Below are 12538 nucleotides of genomic sequence, written 5' to 3'. Positions count from 1 at the left end.
TTCTTGCGGTCACGTGACCTCTGCCGTACACCCCGTCACATCACGTGACAGCGTGCGCACTTTTCAGACTTATCAAAAGATTGCACGATCCCTTTAAATAGAACCGGACTGCAGAACTGGGCATGGCCACCAGTAAGAAAGGAATGAAACCCACAACCTTGGCAGTAAGTGTGCTAATAGAAGTGAGTGGAGAGAGAGAACGCTGCAGTCAAGACGGAGGGCCGCATATGAAATAAGAGCAGGGCTAAGAGGTCTTGTGGATATGAGGCGGAAATGGCATCCATACCTGTGGCGGATACAATTCGAGGGTACATTCTACACAGGCTGTCATTCCTGGTAAAATCACCCGGGCGTTCCCTTTAAATCCTTCTGTACCACCGTCAATCAGAGGAATCACAGAACTTTGCTGCAGTACTCCGTCTTCGTAGTTCAGAAGAGACATCTAGGAAATAAAAAGCAATTTAAAAAAATAAATAAATAAAAGCAGAAAGAAAAACAGATTCCTATGGACGAACAAATTGTAGGCACTACAAAGGAGATCATTATACAAGATCATCAGTGAGACGCCCGGGTGTAATTACATCTGGGAAGGAGACTCACAATATACCACAATAGTCGTAACGGTTATATAGGACACTTTTTTCATGCTTTATGTTTTTCAGGACCTTATTTTTGAAGGGGAAGACTATTGAACTTCCCAATGACATTAATACAATGGAGAGAGGTGGTACGCTTTACTACTTTAAAGGGGTACTCCCATCAAAGAAAGCAATGGTAGATTGCGTCACTCAGTGATTGCTGGCGACTAACGTCTGACATCCCACCAATCCGGAGTATTGCCGAGTCTCCTTCACATTGGGGGTCTTAGCCATCTAACTGTCCAGGGAACTGTAGTCAGTCTCATTTACTTTCTAGGGGGGCTAGAAAATGGCAAAGCCCTGTCGATTGATGGGGGTCCCAGAGGACCGACCCATGGCGAACATAAAGTGATATCACTTGCAAAGAGTAAAAGGCCCCTCTAAACATGTCCACCAACACGCTAATCATTTGCTTCCCAGACACTATGAATGGATAATTGGATAATAGTAATATTACCAGCATCCCGTTCAACCAGCGCCGGGCAATAACGGAATCCAGACCACACACGATAATATGGAACTCTGCAGAGGGGAGAAATGCAGAACCATCATGTCACGCTCAGACTAACATCTACTTTAAAGGGGTTTCCAGGCTATGGACTATGAATCCTCATGGTGCGCGGTGTCAGCGTTCTCTGGCGCCAGGAGAAGGCAGTCATGGGACCGTAAATGTGCGATTTGCATACTTCAGCCCACATGCAGACTAGACTTGTATTGACGGTGCAACCCCTTTAAGAAAATGTATTTTATGAGGTGGAGCAATCATTACCTCTGTAAAAGGATTCATCGTAATCTTGAATCTTACTGTAATGTCTTTGTTTTGCAGGTGTTAAAGAAAAAAAAAAAAAAAAAAAAACGTATACCAAGATACAGTCTGGTAAGAAAACCATGCAAAGCACCCCAGCCGAAAACAAGCGACATTTTAAAAAATCTCTCGGTAATTAAAGGAACACTCCAGATAAAACTGATACAATGAGGGGGGTGATACATGCTGCACGGAAATGCGTTCAACGCTTCTCAGACCCTGCACGTCAGGAAGTGGTTAAAGGGTCTCTAATCTGTGGGGGGGGGGGGGGGGGGGGAGCCTGGCGAGTGTATACTGGGGGGTGACGGAGCCTGGCGAGTGTATACTGGGGGGCGCCGGAGCCTGGCGAGAGTATACCGAAGACTGTAAAGGATACGGAGTGACGCAGCAGTCAGGTATTCTGCTGTTTATAAATTCAGCCGCCACCTCGGCTTTTGGTCTTCCAACATCTTTAGGCCTGAAAAGTACAATAAACGTATAGATTAATAATAATAATAATATTAATATTATACATTTTTATAGCGCCATTTATTCCATGGCGCTTTACATGTGAATACGGGGCAAATATAGACAAATACATTAAACATGAGCAGATAACAAGGCACACGAGTACATAAGGAGGGAGGACCCTGCCCGCGAGGGCTCACAGTCTGCAGGGGGTGGGTGAGGATACACTAGGAGAGGGAAGAGCTGGCTGTGCGGCTTTATCCCAAGGTTAATATTTGTCCTCAAGGTGTCATGACTAGTGATGAGCGCTTACACTCGCTGCTCGGGTTTCCCCGAGCACGCTCGGGGGGGCCTCGGAGCACCCGTCAGCGCTCGGAGACCTCGCTCCCGTCCACGCAGCTGCCCGATCCACGGCTACTATATAGGCCGAATACTTGTGAGGATTCCCTAGCAACCCCCACATGTACTGTATTCAGGCTGTCCAGCAGCCGCAAACCATGCAGCTGAGGCGACGAAAACGAAATCTCCGAGCACTAACAAACACTCCGAGACCACCCGATCACGCTCGGGAAAACCCGAGCAACGAGCACACTCGCTCATCACCAGTCATGATAACTATCGGGACCTGCAATTGGTGCAAAAAATGATCATGCTCGATGCAGCAGGGTCCTGTAGGTTTGGATTTCTTTTCCCCTTAATAATAAAAACCTTCCTTTATAAACTGCATTTTGTGATTACTCGTGTTATCTTTGTCTAATATTTAAATTTGTTTGGTGATCTGAAACATATAAGTGTGACAAACATGCAATAGAATAGGAAATCAGGAAGGGGGCAAACACTTTCTCATACAATTGTAATATCTTAACCTAAAGAGACCATTTACTACCTAAAAATTAAAGACTAGTGATGAGCGAATGTGCTTGGATAAGGTGTTATGCTCGGGTGCTAACCGAATGTTTGCCCCCCCGCACAGACAAAAAGAATAGAGCGGGGGTCTCATGTCCCCATAGACCACATATGTTCATGTGGTGAATTTTTAGCACCAAGGAAAGGGTTAACATTTGTGGAGCTATTTTTATGTAAAGCGGCTAAAACCAGTTTTTCCTAGTTTTGCGCGCTCAGAATTTTATGAAATTTGATTGGCCAGCTGTTATTTGGCGGTCTTTATTTGTTTATAAATACCTGGAGTCCTGTCAGCGACTGTCATTGCGCCGTCGCTTCAGGAAAGAAGAGCCCACCCTCCTTCCCTTTTGTAATTGCATTGTTCCTTGTCGTTGGTTTTATTTGTGGGGTAAAAGTCAACCTACTGTTGGGTGGGCTTGGCTAATGGTTAATTTTAACATGGACTTTTAAATTATTGGGATTATTTATTGTTATTTATTAAAGCTCTTTATAACCAAAATAAAACCACACGGCCAATTTATTCCACCAGATTAATGTGTTTGTGTCATTTATTTATAGTGGGTCTTATGGGGACATGTCTTCGGTGTGCTCGAAAAATATGTTAGAGTCCCTGCGGCTGCATGTCTCGAGGCTGTTTGACCACCGCAACACATGCAGGGATTGCCTGTTTGTTAGGAGAATTCGCATATACAGTGTCTTCAATAAGATGGCGTCGGATAGTGCGGGATGTGTATGCGCTGACCCTAGTGCCATCCCATTGAAGTAATGCACTACAACGTACAACGTACAACGCACATGCACCGCCAATCACAATTATTCCTACGGCTGGTGCTTGCGCACTGCTACTGTATGTTGACATTGTAGTACATCACTTCAATAAAATGGCAGCAGAGACAGCGCATGCCCATACCGCGATCTCCGGCACCATTTTATTGAAGACATACTACGGTGAATTCGCAGACACAGTGTCTTAAAAAACGGCTCCAGAAATGTACCAATAAAAATGCTCGCGACCTGAGCATAGAACAGGTTCAACAGCTAGATATTATATATTGTAACTTGTTATAGAACAAAACATAAGAGTAGATGGATATGTATATTTTTTCTTATTGAGTTGGCCTCTGGTAAGAGTGTACATAGAGAGTCTGGTGTTTCAGCTTTGAGTTCTGCTACGTTACATCTCAGAACTCTGAGTCACAGCTGCTGCACCCAGGAAACTAAGTGATACATCGTTGGATTCAGAGTCTCTTTTCCTACATTAGGCCAGTCTCACACGTCCAGATAATTCCGGTAGCGGAAAAATCGGTACCGGAATTATCCGTGTCCGTGTGTCCAGGAGCTCACGTAGGCCATCCATGTGGCACACGTGCAGCAGCCGTGTGCCGCCCGTGTGCCGACTGGGTACCACACGGAGCGTGCAGGAGACAGCGCTAGAGATAAGCGCCGTCCCCTGCATCTGGTGCTGAAGCCGCCATTCATATCCTCTCTCCAGCAGCGTTCGCTGAAGAGAAGACACGAAAAATCCTCCTTAAGTATACCGTATATACTCGAGTATAAGCCGACCCGAGTATAAGCCGACCCCCCTAATTTTGCCACAAAAAACTGGGAAAACTTATTGACTCGAGTATAAGCCTAGGGTGGAAATGCAGCATTTACCGGTGAATTTCAAAAATAAAAATAGATCATTATTTCCCCATAGCTGTGCCATATAGTGCTCTGCACCGTTCATATTTCCCCATAGGTGTGAACCATATAGTGCTCTGCACCGTTCATTGTGCCCCCTAGCTGTGCCATATACGGTGCTCTGCACCGTTCACTGTGCCCCATAGATGTGCCATATACGGTGCTCTGCACCGTTCACTGTGCCCCATAGCTGTGCTGTGCCATATACGGTGCTCTGCACCGTTCACTGTGCCCCATAGCTGTGCCATATAAGGTGCTCTGCACCGTTCACTGTGCCCCATACATAGCTGTGCCATATACGGTGCTCTGCACCGTTCACTGTGCCCCATAGCTGTGCTGTGCCATATACGGTGCTCTGCACCGTTCACTGTGCCCCATAGCTGTGCTGTGCCATATACGGTGCTCTGCACCGTTCACTGTGCCCCATAGCTGTGCCATATACGGTGCTCTGCACCGTTCACTGTGCCCCATAGCTGTGCTGTGCCATATACGGTGCTCTGCACCGTTCACTGTGCCCCATAGCTGTGCCATATAAGGTGCTCTGCACCGTTCACTGTGCCCCATATCTGTGCTGTGCCATATACGGTGCTCTGCACCGTTCACTGTGCCCCATACATAGCTGTGCCATATACGGTGCTCTGCACCGTTCACTGTGCCCCATAGCTGTGCTGTGCCATATACGGTGCTCTGCACCGTTCACTGTGCCCCATAGCTGTGCTGTGCCATATACGGTGCTCTGCACCGTTCACTGTGCCCCATAGCTGTGCCATATACGGTGCTCTGCACCGTTCACTGTGCCCCATAGCTGTGCTGTGCCATATACGGTGCTCTGCACCGTTCACTGTGCCCCATACATAGCTCTGCACCGTTCACTGTGCCCCATAGCTGTGCTGTGCCATATACAGTGCTCTGCACCGTTCACTGTGCCCCATAGCTGTGCTGTGCCATATACGGTGCTCTGCACCGTTCACTGTGCCCCATAGCTGTGCTGTGCCATATACGGTGCTCTGCACCGTTCACTGTGCCCCATAGCTGTGCTGTGCCATATACGGTGCTCTGCACCGTTCACTGTACCCCATAGCTGTGCTGTGCCTTATACGGTGCTCTGCACCGTTCACTGTACCCCATAGCTGTGCTGTGCCTTATACGGTGCTCTGCACCGTTCACTGTGCCCCATAGATGTTCTACATAAATTTGTGCTGCCGCTGCCGCAATAAAGAAAAAAAAACACATACTCACCTCCCTTGATTGCAGCTCCCGGTGTCTCGTTCCGGCGCCTCCATCTTCCCGGCGTCTCTGCTCTGACTGATCAGGCAGAGGGCGCCGCGCACACTATATGCGTCATCGCGCCCTCTGCCTGATCAGTCAGAGCGCAGACGCCGGGAAGATGGAGGCGCCGGCCGGGAAGATGGATCGGCGCCCGGCCGCTGGAACGAGGACAGGTGAATATGCTATACTTACCTAGTCCTGGCGATCCTCGCGCTGTCCCCTCCTGTCTTCGGTGCCGCAGCTTCTTTCTCTATCAGCGGTCACCGGCACCGCTGATTAGAGGAATGAATAGGCGGCTCCGCCCCTATGGGAGGTGGAGCCGCTTATTCATTTCTGTAATGAGCAGTCCCACGTGACCGCTGAAGAGAGGAAGAAGCTGCAGCGCCGAAGCCCGTGGGACGGCAGGGACAGCGCGAGGATCGCTGGGACTAGGTAAGTATACCTCAGCGCCCTCACCCGCCGACCCCACCGCTACCGTGACTCGAGTATAAGCCGAGGGGGGCACTTTCAGCCCAAAAATTTGGGCTGAAAATCTCGGCTTATACTCGAGTATATACAGTATATAAAAAAAAGAAATAAAATCAAATCAATTCCCTGATGAGAAAGAATCTTCAAGTATTTGAGAACTTTTTATTATAAGGTGGAATAGAGCTTAACTCCTTGCAATTTTCTCCTTGCTCCACCACCTTGCAATTTTCCGTTTTCGTGTTTTTTGCTCCCCCTTCTTACCAGAGCTATACATTTTGTATTTTTCTGTCAATATCTCCATATGAGGGCTTGTTTTTGCTTTGTGTGCGAGGAGTTGTACTTTTGAACGACCCCATTGATTTTATCATGTAGCGTAATCGAAAACAGGAAAAACTGTTTTGGTTTTTTATTTACCATGTTCAATATGGTAAAACTGTCCTGCCATAATGATTCCCCAGGTCAGTACGAGCTCGCAGATACCAAACACATATATAGGATCCTTTTTTAAGTGGTGAAAAAATAATCCAAAGTTTAAGAAAAGAAAAAAATGGCGCCATTTTCCAAGACCCGCAGCGTCTCCATTTTTCAGGATCTGGGGCTGGGTGAGAGCTTATTTTTTGCGCGCCGAGCTGACATGTTTACTGACACAGTTTTGGTGTGGATACGATGTTTTGATCACCTGTTATTGCAATGTGGGGTGACTTTCTCATTACGTCGTTTACAAATTGGATTATTTACTTTATATTTTGATAGAGCGGACATTTCTGAACGCAGCAACACCAAATATGTTTTGCTTTTTTATGGTTTTATTTTGAATGGAGCAAAAAAAGGGGGGGGGAGTGATTTGAACTTTAATTTTTTATTTTTTTTAATACATTTTATTTATTTATTAATTTTTACTTGCTTCAATAGTCTCCTTAGGAGACGTGATGCTGCGATCACCCTATGCTTGTGCTACACATAGCAGAGCTTCAGCAGAAATCATCATCTATGAACGCCAGAGTCCACATCAAATGCAGGGAGACGTTCCCATGTGGCCAAGGTCGTAAAAGGGGTTAAAGACGCCATTAATGAAAGGGTGGGGGTCTCAAATCTAAGCCCCCAATACAGAGCAGTTAAACAATGTCAGGAGGTGATAACAACCCAGTCGGCCGCTAGGAATTATCTACAGAGATTACGCTTCTTAAGGTACCTTCACACAACGATTTCGTTAACGATATCGTTGCAACGTCACGTTTCTTGTGACGTAGCAACGATCCCGCTAACGATTTGCTTTACGGCCGGCGCTGACACAGTCAGTGCAGGAAGGTGACGGCGGGGGACGTGACAGACATCGGAATGTGAGTATGTAGTGTTTTTTTTTTTTTTTAACTTTTACAATGGTAACCAGGGTAAATATCGGGTTACTAAGCGCGGCCCTGCGCTTAGTAACCCGATGTTTACCCTGGTTACCCGGGGACTTCAGCATCGTTGAAGACAGTTTTAACGATGCCGAAGTCTTTCCCCGGATCGTTGGTCGCTGGAGAGAGCTGTCTGTGTGACAGCTCCCCAGCGACCACACAACGACTTACCAACGATCACGGCCAGGTCGTATCGCTGGTCGTGATCGTTGGTAAGTCGTTTAGTGTAACGGTACCTTTAGACCCCACACTCAGGTACAAGATAAGAAAAAGGAAATGGAGACATCACTTACCGGAATAAGAACTGTCTATTTAAATTAGAAACATCTATGGTGTCCATATCGATGACGTGGATCTGTCGAAATCCTGAGAGGGCCTGATGAGTAAAGAGAAAGCCGTTACGTTCAGATCATCGGCTTCAATCTGTGCATTAAATCCGAACATTGTGTGTGTGATCGAGGACAGGGAAATCAGAGACGCTACCATGAGCCCAGGGCGTAGAGGGTCCCGAGCAGAGGGGACGCTTCTATTAACTCACATTTCACAGAATAGGAGAATAAAACGGGACTTTTGCATCTTTAATGAGGTGACTAACCCAATGACCTAATACATCAGCCTGATGGACTCTACTATTGATTCTGCTGCAGACGGGAGCAACGTGCAGCTGTGGGAAAAGCGCATTCCCTGGAGCCGCTCTTGATGCGTTTTGCACAAAGTATGGAAGTAAGATGGAGGGAATGCGACTCGTGGGAATTACTGACCTCGTTATAGTGTTATAGGAAATGGTGCAAACCGCACTTCATCATAGGATGGATCTAAGGAAAACATAGCCACGGGGCAGGCAGAGCAAGAAATAGGGGTGGTGTCCTCACAAATAACATTAGGGAGACCCTAGCCATGCACATAGGGGGAGGACCTAATCATACACGTAGAGGGAGTATCTAACCATGCAGGAAAAAGGGGGTACCTAATCATACACGTAGAGGGAGTATCTAACAATGCAGGAAAAAGGGGGTACCTAATCATACACGTAGAGGGAGTATCTAACAATGCAGGAAAAAGGGGGTACCTAATCATACACGTAGAGGGAGTATCTAACAATGCAGGAAAAAGGGGGTACCTAATCATACACGTAGAGGGAGTATCTAACAATGCAGGAAAAAGGGGGTACCTAATCATACACGTAGAGGGAGTATCTAACCATGCAGGAAAAAGGGGGTACCTAATCATACACGTAGAGGGAGTATCTAACCATGCAGGAAAAAGGGGGTACCTAATCATACACGTAGAGGGAGTATCTAAAAATGCAGGAAAAAGGGGGTACCTAATCATACACGTAGAGGGAGTACCTAATAATGCACGTAGAGGGAGTATCTAACCATGCAGGATAAAGGGGGTACCTAATCATACACGTAGAGGGAGTACCTAATCATACACGTAGAGGGAGTACCTAATCATACATCTAGAGGGAGTATCTAACCATGCAGGAAAAAGGGGGTACCTAATCATACACATAGAGGGGGTACCTAATCATACACGTAGAGGGAGTATCTAATAATGCACGTAGAGGAAGTATCTAACCATGCAGGATAAAGGGGGTACCTAATCATACACATAGAGGGAGTACCTAATCATACACATAGAGGGAGGACCTAAATCATGTATATAGAGTACCTATCCATGCATGTAGTCTTCCCATAGAAAACATCTGCGAGGAGTCTTGCTAGTAAGAGCCCGACCAGCCACACTATGGTATACACCACATAGCCTTAATAGTTCCGCCTCATGATGGGTCTTCAGGAGCACAGCCTCCTCTGTCTCCCGGTGGTTGCTGCATGATTCCGGACCAGTGGTATTGTCGCACCAGTGACCCGAATTTGGCACTTTAAGATGCTGCAAACAGAGATAGCTTTTCCTTTGCAGCCCCAGAGGAATCATCTGGCTAGAAAGCTCCATAGCAAAGAGTCTGTAAGTGCAGCGCTCTGAGGCTAGGAAACTGGTCACCTCTGACAGACCGCAGCGGTGGCTTGTAACCTAAGCAATGAGCTGCACACAATCAAATTAATAATCCCTCAGGAACAGAACTTTCATAAGCGGTAAATTGAAAAGTTGCTTGTTTTTACAAACCATTTGTAATTTAACTCATTTATGATGAGAAACCCCCTGTACTGACGCCGATCACTCCTACATCAGCAGGTCAGTGGCACAGATGACGGTACCACGGCAGGTGTCGGTCAGGACATGTCCTGGTCCTATTAGCATAGGGTTTGTGCGTAATACAGGCTCGGACGAGGATGCTACGCAAGGCTCAGACTGGCCGTCAGCTCCCCGGACCAGAGTGTGGCAGCGTGCATTTCTGTGCAGCTGTGACGCTCGGTCAGTCCGAGCATTGCGTTGCGATCCTTGTCCGAGTTATTCGGCCCTCTGACTCTTCCCTTGGTGTGGAGGGAGCAGAGTCGGAGTTGCCCCCTTTGGAGTCCTCTCCCTGTGCCCGATTCGTGTTGTGAGCAAACCCAGAGCCGCTGCAGAGCTTCAGGTTGAGACATCCCTGTGTAATGAGAGCGCCTGCCTAGATTTCATAAAGCTACCGATACGTTCACTTAATGGACGCAAAGAACAGAAAATAAATTACCAGATTTTTGAGGAGTTCACACCCCAATCCCCCAGCTCCAACAACCAGTATTTTACAGGTTTCTAAGAGAAACTGCAGAGACTGGAAAGAGAGAAACAGATTAGTGCAAAAATAATATGAAAAGACATAAGAAGAAATTAGACACTATTAGCGATGAGCAAGAATGCTCGGAAAAGGTGTCATCTGAGCATGCTCAGGTGCTAACAGAGTGCTCGAATAACATGTTTGAGTCCCTGTGGCTGCATATCTCGCTGCTGTTCACAGACACAACAGCACATGCAGGGATTGCCGAACAAACAGGAAATCCCTGCATGTGTTGCTGCTGTTGAACAGTTGTGAGACATGCAGCTGCGGGGACTCGATCATAGTGTTCAAGCATGCTGAAGTCAATCGGTTCGCACCCGAGCATGCTCAGATAACACCTCATCCCAGCACGCTTGCTCATCACTACACCTCAACAGTGGGAAAACCCTTTATGTTCAAATCATCTAACTCGGCAAGTATTACGTGTATTCCCATGCCACACATTTATGGTATATTCACAGGGTATGGCAGATACTAGACCCACCAATGGGACCTGCCACTGTCTCAAAAACAGGGTCCGGCCACACGCCACTTTCATTATGGAGCTGGTCAGGTTTCTTATACCAATGCGTGGATATTATCGTAAACCTCTCCACAAAACATTTTAAACATTATTATTTTTGCAAAGTTTCATTCATTTTTAATGCATTGGATAAATATATAAATTTGAGAAGTGTCTCGTTTCCGCAGAATAACCTCACTATGAGCAGCCGGTGACGTTACCCTCCGGCCGCCAGTTTTGCATTGCTAATGCTGGATATTATCCGAGAACAGAACTCATCACAAGGCAATAAAGTCTTACTTTACGTCATTTGCAAGATACAAATACATGAATGTAAATGTGGGGGTTCTCACTTCGTTGCTTGGTTCGAACTCGGGGTGTGTGAAAGGTCCCGATCGCTCGAGGAACTTCTTAACATGGTTCCAGCGACCTTCCCAGTCTCCAGTGTCCCCACACCCAACATCCACAGCCATTCTGCATAGAACACAGTGCGTTATTCCACCGACATCGATGCTACACGGACATGAACGTTACATTAGAACTTGTCAGGCTGCGACAACGACAAGCACCGCATGCAGGAGTCCTGGGGGTATGACGGCCGAGGAGCCCACCTACCCACCACTGGGTAATAGTGAGCGGGAAGCCTTAGGAGGGAAAGACAGGAACGTATTGGTGATACAGTGATTGGCATAAACGGCTTCTAGCAATATTCATCATCCATCCGCCGCTGGGACCCCACCGGTCCCGACTATGAGGCTCGGCAGATTATTGGAGATGTTGAGCATGTCTACTACCACTCCACTCATTGTCTATGGCACTAATAATGACAGCCAAGCCCTGGCAGAGCCATAGACAACCAAAGAAAAGGTAGCACATATTGCTCCATTTTCGGGATCAGTGGGTGTTCCAGCTCTGGACAGATAATAAAGTGCTCGATTGCGAGAGCCCCTTTAATAGGACAGGTGATAGGGCTGAAAAAGGAATCACAGGACCCCGATTCAGAGGCCACATTGAAAATTCATGACTACTGAACCAGAGACCCCGATGAATCTCCTCCAATTTGCCGGCATCCCCAGCGCCTCTTCTAATATCATGAATGCATTGCAACGGTGGCGTCGCACCCGACCTACTAATCAGAAGAGACGCTGGTCTTACAAATCATTTTTCCATGCTCTAGTAATAAATCTATGATCTTGGAACCATCAACAATCACGATAGCCCTGTGCCCCCATCAAAATGGAGGGGTGGTCCCACATGCTCAATACTGCTTCACTCATTATGTAAAGGAGTGACAAAAAGACCTCTAGGTCCTTAAGAACCACAGTCAAGCAGGGTCACAGGACCCTCAAAATCGTGGGGGTCTCAGCAAGCATTTATTTCGTTGCTCTCTTGTGGATGGGTGGTCATGCCAAACGATTTATTGGCGAAGCTGCAATAAAACAGGTGGCAACATCACTGCCAGGACCAGACTATGCTTCCACGTAACGCCAACCTACTGGAAATTGGTAATTTTTTTTTTCAGGTACATGTGTCTTTTGTGCATGCTGATAAAGTTTAGAGTCCCCCCCCAAAAAAAAACCTTGATGCAACTTCCGGAGTTTTCTACACCTGATACCTGCGTTTTTTTTCTGCATTTTAGCACATACTCATTGCTTTCTATGGGTGAAAAAAACGCTGAAAGAAGTGACCCCCACGCTGATTATAACA

At 46.9% G+C, this 12538-nt stretch overlaps 1 protein-coding gene across 5 annotated transcripts in view; it reads right to left on the bottom strand.

Moving 5' to 3' along the window:
* UBA3 (ubiquitin like modifier activating enzyme 3) overlaps positions 1–12538 on the bottom strand; it is a 49673-nt gene that overhangs the window by 33985 nt on the left and 3150 nt on the right. For 3 of the 5 annotated variants that reach the window (XM_069736524.1, XM_069736525.1, XM_069736526.1), the window contains 7 exons: positions 11185–11305; positions 10246–10326; positions 7907–7989; positions 1820–1900; positions 1408–1451; positions 1096–1160; positions 287–442 (listed from right to left, as the gene is read on the bottom strand). In XM_069736524.1, the coding sequence (XP_069592625.1) occupies positions 287–442; positions 1096–1160; positions 1408–1451; positions 1820–1900; positions 7907–7989; positions 10246–10326; positions 11185–11305 (631 nt within the window). Of the gene's footprint in view, positions 1–286; positions 443–1095; positions 1161–1407; positions 1452–1819; positions 1901–7906; positions 7990–10245; positions 10327–11184; positions 11476–12538 lie in introns of all 5 variants that reach the window. The other 2 variants (XM_069736528.1, XM_069736527.1) reach the window with 1 other exon arrangement.

This window comes from Ranitomeya imitator, chromosome 8, assembly GCF_032444005.1.
Source record: "Ranitomeya imitator isolate aRanImi1 chromosome 8, aRanImi1.pri, whole genome shotgun sequence".
NCBI classification, from domain to species: Eukaryota; Metazoa; Chordata; class Amphibia; order Anura; family Dendrobatidae; genus Ranitomeya; species Ranitomeya imitator.
Note: the sequence above shows the minus strand (reverse complement) of the source record. Positions and strands in the feature narration are given on the sequence as shown.